The sequence below is a fragment of the Spermophilus citellus genome, assembly GCF_964194105.1.
Source record: "Spermophilus citellus genome assembly, chromosome: 5".
Lineage (NCBI taxonomy): Eukaryota > Metazoa > Chordata > Mammalia > Rodentia > Sciuridae > Spermophilus > Spermophilus citellus.
This window is the reverse complement of record NC_138186.1, coordinates 108,782,570-108,796,453: the sequence shown is the minus strand read 5'-3', so window position 1 is coordinate 108,796,453 and position 13,884 is coordinate 108,782,570. Positions and strand designations below refer to the sequence as shown.

At 38.0% G+C, this 13,884-nt stretch overlaps 1 protein-coding gene across 3 annotated transcripts in view; it reads left to right on the top strand.

The window, feature by feature from the left end:
* The window catches only part of ASCC3 (activating signal cointegrator 1 complex subunit 3), a 409,213-nt gene that overhangs the window by 362,255 nt on the left and 33,074 nt on the right, over window positions 1–13,884 (top strand). For all 3 annotated transcript variants that reach the window (XM_081294719.1, XM_081294720.1, XM_081294718.1), the window contains exon 37: window positions 13,057–13,281. In XM_081294719.1, coding sequence (XP_081150845.1) covers window positions 13,057–13,281 — 225 coding nt within the window. The remainder of the gene's footprint in view (window positions 1–13,056; window positions 13,282–13,884) is intronic.

Here is a 13,884-nt window from a genome sequence, read left to right as displayed (position 1 = left end):
TTCTCTGCCCTCTCCCAACCTCCATCTTCTGCTGTCTCTCTCTCTCGCGCGCTCTCTCTCTCTCTCTCTCTCTCTCTCTCTCAGGAAAGGGTTAAATAGTGTATATAATTAAATCTGAACAAGATTGTACCGAGAGAAGTACATTACTATATGTATATGACAGTGTTTTCAAATTTCTACTTTACAAAATTTTAATTGAACTTTTCATATAATTTGTAAAACTCATCCTGTTTGGGATCTGAAGAGTCATTTGAAGTGTAAATACATTTTAAAAATGGTTTAAAGCTGATTTCTTCTTCCTTCACAACCTCCACCCAACTGTCTTAATTTTGCCCTCTCTTTAAATATATTTTGCATGTTTAACAGAAAGCTCCTGCTCACTGAGTGTTCCCAACTCTCTACTATTAATAGCATCATCATTTTCTTCATCCCTAAAGCTTAAACACTAGACTGTCCTGAACTGTTTTTATGGATCTTCGCACACTGTTTTCTTTCCTGGAATGCAGAAAATCTCTCTCACTCTCTCTTCTTCTACAAATTATTCTAAACCTAGAACAAACACTGGCTCTTCTTGGAAACTTTCCAACACATCCACTTTTCTTCAGTGTTCTTTTTTGACTAATGATATTTTATTCTACACTTAAAATGCTTATTCATCTATATAAATTGTTTTTCACAATATGATTTTAATTTCCTTGAAGGAATAGATCATGTTTTAGATTTCTGAGCCATTTTCTTCCCTTTCTGCTCTTCAGATTTTCTTAAACCAATTGGCAAGGCTGGGATGATAAGTGGACTTGCTGATAGGCATTTGGACAGAAGCTAGACATGAGATTGAAATGGGTCAGTCACTAGGTAAAAATTCTTCAGTCCTGAATTCACCAAAAAATCCAAAAATAAGAGCACTATCATATATAGTTAGTACCTCTTTTTGGCAGATGTCTTCAAAAAAATAAAAAGAGGTGAAATGACATACAAAAAAGAAAACCAAGATGACGTATAGGGGAAAATATAAGTGCTAAGGTATCAGTGTACACTTCTTACATTAAAAGTCAAAAGTAATACTATAGAATAGCCATGATATTTTTTACTATTGTATTTAAATTTTAAAAGAGACTTAATTAACAAATACATATCTAGTGGAGTTCAATAGAATGTTTCAAATAATATTCAAGATACGTTTTTAGCATACTATATTTAATGAATAGAAACTTTTTGTAGTCATTTTTCAGCATCTTGAATTTAATGTTTTCTTTTTTTAACATAAAACTTTATATGTTTCATTGATAACAGGTCTAGTTATAGAACATTAAATGATATAAATAAATATCCAATATGTTATTCTTATAAGCCTAAAATTACCATACAACTTGAGTGTGGAGAACACCAACTTGATATAATGCTCTTTTAAAGCTTCTACCTTAAAGACTTGGGTACCTAAAAGATATGGACACATTTAATATACAAAGAAGAGTAATAGTAATGTTTTCCTTTCTGCTGTGAGGAAGTTATCGTAGAACACTCTTCACTTTCCCCCATCAAGTTTCTATCTGCTCATCCTGTGTTTCTTAGCTTAACTGTCTTTTTCTTCAGGAACCTCTCAACCTTCCTACTAAATTGGTCAAATTCCTTTGCTGACCTCTTTTTTATTTCTATATCTTATCTTCATAGCACTTGTCACAATATCAAATTTGCATTTATATGTATGATTCCTTCCTCTTTAATTATCAAGGAAGATTTATGTAGAGTTGATTTTAAAACTACCTTAACTGTTTGGTAGAATTTACTAGGGAATCCATCAGGGCATGAAACTTTCCTTGTGAGAAGATTTTTAATGACAAATTCAATTTATTTAATACATAATCTGTTTCTTATTGGGTGAATTTTGGTAGTTCATGTCTTTCAAAGAATTTGTACATGTATCTATTTTTACATTTACAGGCATAAAGCTATTCATATTATTTTCTTATTATCCTTTTAGAATCTATAAAATATGTAGTTATGTGTCCCCACAACTTAAGCCTAATATTGGTATATATCTTCTCTCTCTTTATTATGATCTGTCTACTAGAGGATTATCAACTGTATTGATCTTCTCAAAGAACCAGATTTTGGTTTCACTGATTTTTCTCTCTAGTTTTCCTTTCCTATTTCAATTATTTTTGCTTTAATTTTTTTTTTTTAATTTTCTTTCTTCTGCTTATTTGGGTTTAATTTGTTCTTCTTTCTCTAGTTTCTTAAAATAGGAATTAAGGTCATTATCTTAAGACATTTCTTCACTTAAACATAGACATTTAGTTTTGTAAATTCCAAGTGATAGTCCAAAAAATCTAATTGTGCATTTATTTGTATTCATTTTAAAATATTTTCTAATTTCCTTTCTTATTTCTTTCTTGATTCCTGGATTATTTGGAAGTGTGTTCTTTAGATTTCTTCTTGTGCCTGTACCAATGTTTCCTCATGTTATTTGAAGCCTAAATGTTTTCAATTGCCATGTCATGCTGACTGATTTCTTTCTTTATAAAATGACCATCTTCATCCTAGATAATATTCTTTGCTCTGAAACTTACTGTGTCTGAAATAAATATAGCTACTTCTCCTTTCATTTGACATGTATTAGCATAGTGTATCTTATTCTGTCCTTTTACTTTAACATACTTGTCCACATAGGTATATGATATTTATGTGTATGTACAAGTGTATGTATAGTGTGTGTAATATAAGCAGCATATAATTGAGTCATGCTTTATTATGCAAACATTTCTGACTTCAGACAGGATTGTTCAGAACATTTACCTTAAATGTGGTTGTTGATCACCTCTGTCAAAGTATATAATCTTGCCATTTGTTTTCCAAAGACCTGTTGTTGGTTTTTAATTTTATTATGGTACAAAAACATTTTTTACATACCTCATTTGTTCTTTGTTCTTTTTTGTTTTGAGCTTTTTTTATTTTGTTCTGGTTGCTTTTTGTTGTTGTTGTTTTGGTTTTTTAGGTTTTTGTCTTTTGGGCCTTTGGGGTTATTTCTTATTGGCTATAGCTACTTTGTTTTGCTGCTTTAATGGTTGCATTAAATAGCAACCATTACAGTAAAATAGCAACTGATTACAGTCTATGTCCAAATGACATACTCCACAATACACTTACTATTATTTTTGTTTCAACAGTTGGTTGTCAATGACATTAAAATAATAAGAACAATTTTTTATATATTTATCTATACAATTACTGTTTTTAATGTTCTTCATTTGTTTATGAAGCTCCATATTTTCATTTGGTATAATTTATTTTCTGCCTGAACAGTATCTGTTTAAATTATTTCGGCTTTTGTATGTTTAAAAATGCTCCTTTTTTAACAAACAGGGTTTCGTTTTGTTTTCCAGTCTAGCCCCGAATTCTTGAGCTCAAGCATCCCTCCTGCCTTGGCCACCCAAGTGGCTGGGACTACAGACATCAGCTTCCATGCCCAGCTTCATTTTTGAAGGATTTACTTCTCTTGATATAGCATTCTAGACTGACAGGGTGTTTTGTTTTTTTTTTTTTTTCCTTCTCCTTTTAGTCTTTCTCCACTGTTGCCTTATTGTATTGTTCCAATGAGAAATCTGCTGTTATTTATGTTTTCTGTATATAATGTATAAATTATCTGTATAAATCTGCTGTTATCTGTATATAATGTAGCTTTTCCTTTGACTTCTTTTTTTTAAAATTGCTTTTATTTTTTAAATACACGACAGCAGAATGCATCACAATTCTTATTACACATATAGGACACAATTTTTCATATCTCTGTTTGTATATAAAATATGCTCACACCAATTCATGTCTTCATACATGTAAAGCTGCTTTTTCCTTTTTTTTTTTTTGATAGAATGCTAGAATTCAATCTATATTAAGAAAAATCTGGATTACAGAGGTAACTTTCATCCTCTTAAATCAATAACTTGTCATTATTTTTTTTTGTTGGTTGTTCAAAACATTACATAGTTCTTGATATATCATATTTCACAGTTTGATTCAAGTGGGTTATGAACTCTCATTTTTACCCCGTATACAGATTGCTGAATCACATCATTTACACTTCCAATGATCTACACATTGCCATTCTAGTGTCTGATGTATTCTGCTGTCTTTCCTATCCTCTACTATCCCCCCTCCCCTCCCTTCCCCTCCCCTCTTCTCTCTCTACCCCCTCTACTGTAAATCATTTCGTCCACTTGTATTATTCTTCCCTTACCCCTCACTTCCTCTTGTATGTAATTTTGTATAACCCTGAGGATCACCTTCCATTTCCATACAATTCCCCTTCTCCCTTTCCCTCCCACCTCTCATCCCTGTTTAATGTTAATCTTCTTCTCATGCTCTTCGTCCCTACTCTGTCCTTAGTTACTCCCCTTATATCAAAGCAGACATTTGGCATTTGTTTTTTAGGGATTGGCTAGCTTCACTTAGCATAATCTGCTCTAATGCCATCCATTTCCCTCCGAATTCTATGATTTTGTCATTTTTTAATGCAGAGTAATACTCCATTGTGTATAAATACGACATTTTTTTTTATCCATTCGTCTATTGAAGGGCATCTAGGTTGGTTCCACAGTCTAGCTATCGTGAATTGTGCTGCTATGAACATCGATGTAGCAGTGTCCCTGTAGCATGCTCTTATTAGGTCTTTAGGGAATAGACCAAGAAGGGGAATAGCTGGGTCAAATGGTGGTTCCATTCCCAGCTTTCCAAGAAATCTCCATACTGCTTTCCAAATTGGCTGCACCAATTTGCAGTCCCACCAACAATGAACAAGTGTACCCTTTTCCCCGCATCCTCTCCAGCACTTGTTGTTGTTGGACTTTGTAATGGCTGCCAATCTTACTGGAGTGAGATGGTATCTTAGGGTGGTTTTGATTTGCATTTCTCTGACTGCTAGAGATGGTGAGCATTTTTTCATGTACTTGTTGATTGATTGTATGTCCTCCTCTGAGAAGTGTCTGTTCAGGTCCTTGGCCCATTTGTTGATTGGGTTGTTATCTTATTGTCTAATTTTTTGAGTTCTTTGTATACTCTGGATATTAGGGCTCTATCTGAAGTGTGTGGAGTAAAGATTTGTTCCCAGGATGTAGGCTCCCTATTTACCTCTCTTATTGTTTCTTTTGCTGAGAAAAAAATTTTAGTTTGAGTAAGTCCCATTTGTTGATTCTAGTTATTAACTCTTGCGCTATGGGTGTCCTATTGAGGAATTTGGAGCCCGACCCCACAGTATGTAGATCATAGCCTACTTTTTCTTCTATCAGACGCCGTGTCTCTGATTTGATATCAAGCTCCTTGATCCATTTTGAGTTAACTTTTGTGCATGGCTAGAGAAAGGGATTCAGTTTCATTTTGATGCAAATGGATTTCCAGTTTTCCCAGCACCATTTGTTGAAGATGCTATCCTTCCTCCATTGCATGCTTTTAGCCCCTTTATCAAATATAAGATAGTTGTAGTTTTGTGGATTGGTTTCTGTGTCCTCTATTCTATACCATTGGTCCACCCGCCTGTTTTGGTACCAGTACCATGCTGTTTTTGTTACTATTGCTCTGTAGTAAAGTTTGAAGTCTGGTATTGCTATACCGCCTGATTCACACTTCCTTCTTAGCATTGTTTTTGCTATTCTGGGTCTTTTATTTTTCCATATGAATTTCATGATTGCTTTATCTATTTCTACAAGAAATGCCATTGGGATTTTGATTGGCATTGCATTGAACTTATAGAGAACTTTTGGTAATATCGCCATTTTGATGATGTTAGTTCTGCCTATCCATGAACAGGGTATATTTTTCCATCTTCTAAGATCTTTTTCTATATCTCTCTTTAGGGTTCTGTAGTTTTCATTGTATAAGTCTTTCACCTTTTTTGTTAGGTTGATTCCCAAGTATTTTATTTTTTTTGAGGATATTGTGAATGGAGTAGTTGTCCTCATTTCCATTTCAGAGGATTTGTTGCTGATATACAGGAATGCCTTTGATTTATGCGTGTTGATTTTATATCCTGCCACTTTGCTGAATTCATTTATTAGCTCTAATAGTTTCTTTGTAGACCCTTTTGGGTCTTCTAGGTATAGAATCTTGTCATCTGCAAATAGTGATAATTTAAGTTCTTCTTTTCCTATTTTTATGCCTTTAATTTCTTTCGTCTGTCTAATTGCTCTGGCCAGTGTTTCGAGGACTATGTTGAACAGAAGTGGTGAGAGAGGGCATCCCTGTCTTGTTCCAGATTTTAGAGGGAATGCCTTCAACTTTTGTCCATTCAGAATGATGCTACCCTGTGGCTTAGCATAGATTGCTTTTACTATGTTGAGGTATGATCCTGTTATCCCTAATTTTTCTAGAGTTTTGAACATAAAGGGATGCTGTACTTTGTCGAATGCTTTTTCTGCATCTATCGAGATGATCATATGGTTCTTATTTTTAAGTCTATTGATGTGGTGAATAACATTTATTGATTTCCGTATATTGAACCAGCCTGGCATCCCAGGGATGAATCCTAGTTGATCATGGTGTACAATTTTTTTATATGTTTTTAAATCCGATTCGCCAGAATTTTATTGAGGATTTTTGCATCTAGGTACATTAGAGATATTGGTCTGTAGTTTTCTTTCTTTGAAGTGTCTTTGTCTAGTTTAGGCATCAGGGTGATGTTGGCCTCATAGAATGAATTTGGAAGTTCTCTCTCTTTTTCTATTTCCTGAAATAGCTTGAAAAGTATTGGTATTAGTTCCTCTTTAAAGGTTTTGTAAAACTCTGCTGTATACCCATCCGGTCCTGGGCTTTTCTTAGTTGGTAGTCTATTGATGGTTTCTTCTAGTTCCTCAATTGTTATTGGTCTGTTTAGGTTGTCTATATCCTCCTGACTCAATCTGGGCAGATCATATGACTTAAGAAATTTATCGATGCCTTCACTGTCTTCTATTTTATTGGAGTATAAGTATTCAAAATAATTTCTGATTATCTTCTGTATTTCTGAAGTGTCTGTTGTGATATTGCCTTTTTCATCCCATATGCTAGTAATTTGAGTTCTCTCTCTTCTTCTCTTTGTTAGCATGGCTAAGGGTCTGTCGATTTTATTTATTTTTTCAAAGAACCAACTTTTAGTTTTGTCAATTTTTTCAATTGTTTCTTTTATTTCGATTTCATTAATTTCAGGTCTGATTTTAATTATTTCTTGCCTTCTACTTCTTTTGCTGTTGTTTTGCTCTTCTTTTTCTAGGATTTTGAGATGAAGTATGAGATCATTTATTTGTTGGTTTTTTCTTTTTTAAGGAATGAACTCCAAGCAATGAATTTTCCTCTTAGAACTGCTTTCAGTGTGTCCCATAGATTCCGATATGTTGTGTCTGAGTTTTCATTTAACTCTAAGAATTTTTTAATTTCCTCCTTGATGTCTTCTAAAACCCATTGATCATTCAGTAACCTATTGTTCATTCTCCAAGTGATGCATGATTTTTCCTTCCTTCTTTTATCGTTGATTTTCAGTTTCATTCCATTATGATCAGATAAGATGAACATAGCTGCTCCATTGTTTGGGGCATATATATTTATGATTGTTATGTCTTGTTGGTGTATGGTTCCCTTGAGCAGTATGTAGTGTCCCTCTTTATCCCTTTTGATTAACTTTGGCTTGAAATCTATTTTATTTGATATGAGTATGGACACTCCTGCTTGTTTCCGCAGTCCGTATGAGTGATATGATTTTTCCCAACCTTTCACCTTCAGTCTATGTATATCTTTTCCTATCAAATGCGTCTCCTGTAGGCAGCATATTGTTGGGTCTTGTTTTGTGATCCATTCAACTAGCCTGTGTCTCTGAATGAGTGAGTTTAAGCCATTAACATTTAGGGTTATTATTGAAATATGGTTTGTTCTTCCAGCCATATTTGTTTATTAATGTTACTAAACCTGATTTGTTTTCTTCTTTGATTATTTTCCCCCCTTTATTGTCCTACCTCCCACTGTTGGTTTTCATTGTTATTTTCCATTTCCTCTTCCTGTAATGTTTTGCCAAGGATTTTTTGAAGAGATGGTTTTCTAGCTGCAAATTCTTTTAACTTTTGTTTATCGTGGAAGGTTTTAATTTCATCTTCTATCCTGAAGCTTAATTTCGCCGGATACACGATTCTTGGCTGGAACCCATTTTCTTTCAGTGTTTGAAATATGTTATTCCAGGATCTTCTAGCTTTCAGAATCTGTGTTGAAAGATCAGCTGTTATCCTGATTGGTTTACCCCTAAATGTAATCTGCTTCCTTTCTCTTGTAGCTTTTAAAATTCTCTCCTTATTCTGTATGTTGGGCATCTTCATTATAATGTGTCTAGGTGTGGATCTCTTATGATTTCGCACATTCGGCGTCCTGTAGGCTTCTAGGATTTGGGATTCTGTCTCATTCTTCAAGTCTGGGAAGTTTTCTCGTATTATTTCATTGAATAGATTGTTTATTCCTTTGGTATGGACCTCCATGCCTTCCTGTATCCCAATGACTCTTAAGTTTGGTCTCTTTATGTTATCCCATATCTCTTGGATGTTCTGCTCATGGTTTCTTAACTGTCTTGCTGAGCTGTCTATGTTCTTTTCAAGTTGAAATACTTTGTCTTCATTGTCTGATGTTCTATCTTCTAAGTGTTCTACTCTGCTGGTAGTATTCTCAATTGAGTTTTTAAGTTGGTTTATTGCTTCCTGCATTTCTAGGATTTCTATTTGTTTGTTTTTTATTACCTCTATCTCCCTGTATAATTGATCCTTTGCTTCTTGGATTTGTTTATGTAATTCCTTGTCAAAGTGATCTTTCATTGTCTGATTTTGCTGTCTCATGTCTTCCTTGAGACTCCAGATCATCTGAAGCATGTATATCCTGAATTCTTTATCTGACATTCCATCTGTTGCAGCTATTACCTCTTCCAAAGTTGAGTTGACCTGCATTGCTTGTGGTCCTTTCTTGCCTTGTCTTTTCATACTGCTCGCGTTTCTTTCTGCTTGGTAAAACTGTTGTGTTTTTGAAATTTTCCCCCTATTTATTTATATTGGTCTTGTATAGTTGAAAAATCTCCCTTGCAGAGCGGGTAGTGGCTGTGCTCCTCCTCCAATTGGGGTGATCTGTCTACTACGGTGGTGGGCCGCTAGGCCTGCTCTGCCGGTCGGTCGCAGGTCTGCCCACCCTGCGGGCGCGGGTGGCGGCTCTGCTCTGGCCCCACACCAATTGTGGTGACGTGACTACCACGCCCACGGGTCGTTGGGCCTGATCCGGATGCGGGCGGTGGCTCTGCTCGGCCCCTGCTCCAATTGGTGTGACGTGTCTACCACGCTGGCAGGCCTCTGGGCCTGTTCCGCCGGTGGGTCGCAGGTCTGCCTACCTTGCGGGCTCGGGCAGCAGCTCTGCTCAGCCCCCACTCCAAATGGGGCTACCTGACTGCCACTCCAGTGGGTCGCTGGGCCTTTTCCAGACACGGGTGTCAGCTCTGCTCCGCCTCCACTCCGACCAGTGTGACGGTCTGTCTCGCCGGCCGGCCGCTGGGCCCGTTTCGCCTGTGGGCCGCCAGTCTGCCTACCTTGCAAGCTCGGGCAGCGGATCTGCTCGGCCCCCACTCCAAATGGGGTGACTTGACTGCCACGCTGGTGGGTCGCTGGGCCTTTTCCAGGCACAGGCAGTGGCCCCGCTCAGCCCCCACTCCAATCGGTGCGACGTGTCCACCACGCTGGCAGGCCACCGGGCCTGTCCCGCCGGTGGGTCGCAGGTCTGCCTACCTTGCAGGCTCAGGCGGCGGCTCTGCTCGGCCCCTACTCCAAATGGGGTGACTTGACTACCACGCCATCGGGTCGCTGGACCTGATCCAGGCGTGGGCGGCTGCTCTCTTCGGCCCCAGCTGCAGTTGGGGTGACATGATACCACGCCGGCAGGTCGCTTGGCCTGTTCTGGGCGCAGGCGGCAGTTCCACTCTGCCCCTCTGGCCCCCACAGCACCCAGCAGGACCCGGACCGAGAAGCAGTTTCCGCGGGATCCCCAGCCCAGGGCCAAAGCAGCTCCGGGAGCCAGAACCCGGCCGCCCCGAGTTCGGTGCACGCACTGCTGGGAGCGGGCTCCAAGAAGCAGACTCCGCGGATTCCCCCAGCCCTGGGCCAAAACAGTTCCAGGAGCCAGAACCCGGCTGCTCAGAGCTCGGTGCATGGTCCACTAGGAGCAGGCTCCAAGAAGCAGTCTCCGTGGGTTCCCCAGCCCTGGACCAGAGCAGCTCTGGGAACCAGAACCCAGCTGCTCAGAGCTCGGAGCACGCTCTGCTAGGCGCAAGCTCCAAGAAGCCGTCTCCGCGGGTTCTCTAGCCCTGAGCCTGAGCTATCTTTCTGCGAGACGCAGGCAAATAACAGCCTGAAATCACCTGTTCCGTAGCTGAATGAGCTGAGATCAGTAGAAAACAGGGATGATTACGTCAGCTCTCCAAGATGGCGGCCGCTGGCCTCCTCCGTGGACTGACCGGTGTGGAGAACCGAACTGGACCGCTTCCCTCCTCCGTCTCAAACCCATAACTGAGTGCAGCCATTCCACTGCTGGCAGAAGCCCACAGAATCCGCAGCACTGCACCTCCTCGCTGCCACCTCTCCGCTTCCCAGCGCACGCTGCAGACTCCGGCCGAGGGGCAATCCGCCGAACAAGCCGTGCGACCCTCCGTGCGGAGAAATCGCTTGGGACCGATCCCCCGCCGCCAATCCTCACGCGATGAAAATCCCTCCACTAGATTCTGGAGCACCTCAATTTCGCTGGAAATTCCCAACAAGACAGCCTTCAGCTGTTTTAACTCGTCATTCTCCCACACAGTGACGCGGCACACGGGGGTGATGCCCTCCCTTCGCCGCCATCTTCCCCTCCCCCCTTTGACTTATTTATATGTTTTCTCTTTATCGTTTTCAATAATTCAATTGTGATGAATTTTAATTACTATAGTTTTCTTCATTTGTTGTTGATTGGGGTTCATTGAACTTATTGAGTCTGTTATCTCATAGTTTACATTGAACTGGAAACTATCCAGCCATTACTTTTTTTGTGTGTGTGCATTTCTTCCCATAATATGCATTAGGACACTTGAAGTTGTCTCACTCCTCATAATGCTGTTTATTTTTTTAATTCTTTTTTCTCTCTGTTTCACTTTTAATAGTTTCTTTTGATGTCTTTAAGTTCACTGTTTTCTTTAATGTGTATTCATCCATTAATAAATACAGTGCATTTTTTCATTTCAAATATTATAATTTTTATTTCGAGATATTGAAGTTTGAGTAGTTGTCTCTTGAATATATAGAATACAGTTGGCATAACAGTTCAGTGTCCTTGACTGCTAATTCTAAGATCTGTGCCAGTTCTACGTTAGTTTCCATTGATTGATTATTCTCCTCACTACTGATCCTGTTTTCCTGCTTTTTTGCATCACTGGTAACCATTAATTGGATGCCATACATTGTAAATTTCACCTTCTTGAGTGAAGTGTGTGTGTCTGTTTTCCTATAAATTGTCCTGAGCTTTATTCTGGAATGTAGTTAAATTTCTTGGAAGCATTTGATCCTTTAGCTCTTGCTCTTATAATTTGTTAGGCAAGTCCCAAGTAGTAATCATTGTAGAGCTAATTATTCCCCAGTCCTTAGGCAAGATCGTCTCCACCTTATACCCTGTGAATTATGAGTGTCTTTGGTCAGTGTGGTGGGAACAGGCATTATTCATGACACTGAGTGCTAGACACTGTTCCCTATAATTGGTTTGCATGATTCTTTTTCTAGCTTTGTGTGGTTTTTTTACTGTTTAGTACACCTCTGAATAAAAATGTATGGTTGACCCCCTGCAGATCTTTGGCATTTATGTGCACATTCATTTCCTCTTTTCTCCCTTGCCAGCTAAGGCCACTCCCTCTCCTTTAGTACACTGTAATGCATATTTTGTCCACTTGGACATTCAGCTGCATCTCTTTAATTTGGGGAGTCCTCCAAATTCTTTTGGATTCCTCTTCTGTGCACCATTTCCTGAAAAATCTCCATGTGGTATTCTGGGGCAATATTAGAGCTTACCTAGTTTGTTTTCTCTATGTCAAGGGTCACTGTTTTGCATAGCTACCCCTATCTTCAATGCCTTGAAGGTCACTGTTTCATATGTTTTATGTTTTCTTTTGTTTGTGTATAGGGGGGATGCAGTTGCTAGGGAAGAGTAAATCCTGTCCCTATTAATCATTCAAAGAATTATATACATTATAATTGTAATTATACCAAAGAATCATATACATTAACACATCCAGTTAATGTTATTGTAGATGTAGGACTTTCATATCAACAGCAGGCTGAATCTCAACTACATATTTGGAAGAATAAGACTTTTCTTTCACACACTAATAAAGTAGAGCAGTGTAAGCATAATATTTTTTCAAGAAAAACTGGATTGTAATCCAATAGATACAATAAATTTTAAGTTAATGAACATACTTTCCACCCTTTCCTCAACTTACCACTTTTAATTTTGTCTTTTTCTCCAGCCGTGCCTTACCTTATTTCTTCTACTTATTCTCCAGATCTTAACTTACACATCGCTTTAAAAAAAAACCTTTTCCTGACCCTCTAAAATAAGTAGATTTCCCAAACTGAATGTCCTTTCAGCACTCTGAATGTAGCATATCATAATATTCATTATACTTTTTAGAAGTTGTTTGCCTGTTTTCCCTGATGGGTTCACAGTTTCTTGTTCATGGCTGTGACCTCACCATAATTATAATGTGTAATGCCTAGTAAGTCCTCTATTATTTTTGTTAACTGTTAAATACAAAACAACACTCCTAAAGTTCAGAAATATTGTACATCACTAGCTTTTGCTTTATATTTATTATAGTAATGAACAAAGCATAATTCTAAAGGATATGGTTATTTATGGTTTCTTTAAACCATGTTTAAAAGTAGGTAAAGCTGAAGAGTGCATTAATTATTATGATGTTGATACAAGAGACACATATATATGTATGTGTGTGTGTGTATATATATATATATATATGGATTTGTTTGTTTTGCTTTACAGGATGCAGAAGAATACACAGATTTGCCAGTAAGACACAATGAAGATCATATGAACAGTGAATTGGCAAAATGTCTTCCTGTTGAATTAAATCCCCATTCATTTGACAGCCCTCACACCAAAGCCCATCTCCTGCTTCAGGCACACCTCAGTCGAGCCATGCTGCCCTGCCCAGATTATGACACTGACACCAAAACAGTCTTGGACCAAGCTCTCAGAGTATGTCAGGTATGAATGTCATTTAATATCTACATTTTCTTCTATCATTTTTGCCCTTTTTTGCCTGTTTTATGATAAAATGTGCTTGTTTTTTAAAATGTTTACTTAACATTGTTGAAAAACACATGGTGGTGAATCAAATCAAGAATTTTCAAAGGTAAAGCAGATAAAAATACATTAACATTGTTGAAAAACACATGGTGAATCAAATCAAGAATTTTCAAAGGTAAAGCAGATAGAAGTACATTCAGATAACAGTTTCCAACATCCATTCAGCTGTAATCTGTTAAAGACAAGAACTTTTCTATGCATTGAGCATATCATAATTTACAAAACAGAAGACTCTCTGCTCCTATAGATTTTCACTCAAGATGGAGAAGACTGGCCATTAAAAATATAAGTCAAGATGGGCACAGTGGTATATGCCTACAATCCTAACAACTCAGGAGGTTGAGGCAGGAAGATCACAAGTTGAAGGCCAGCCCAAGAAACTTAGGGGATGTAGCTCAGTGATAAAGAATTTATCTAACATACTTGGGGCCCAGTAGCACAAGGGAAAAAAAATTTACAAATGTATATGGAGAAAGAGTTTTAGATAGATAGGTGATGTAT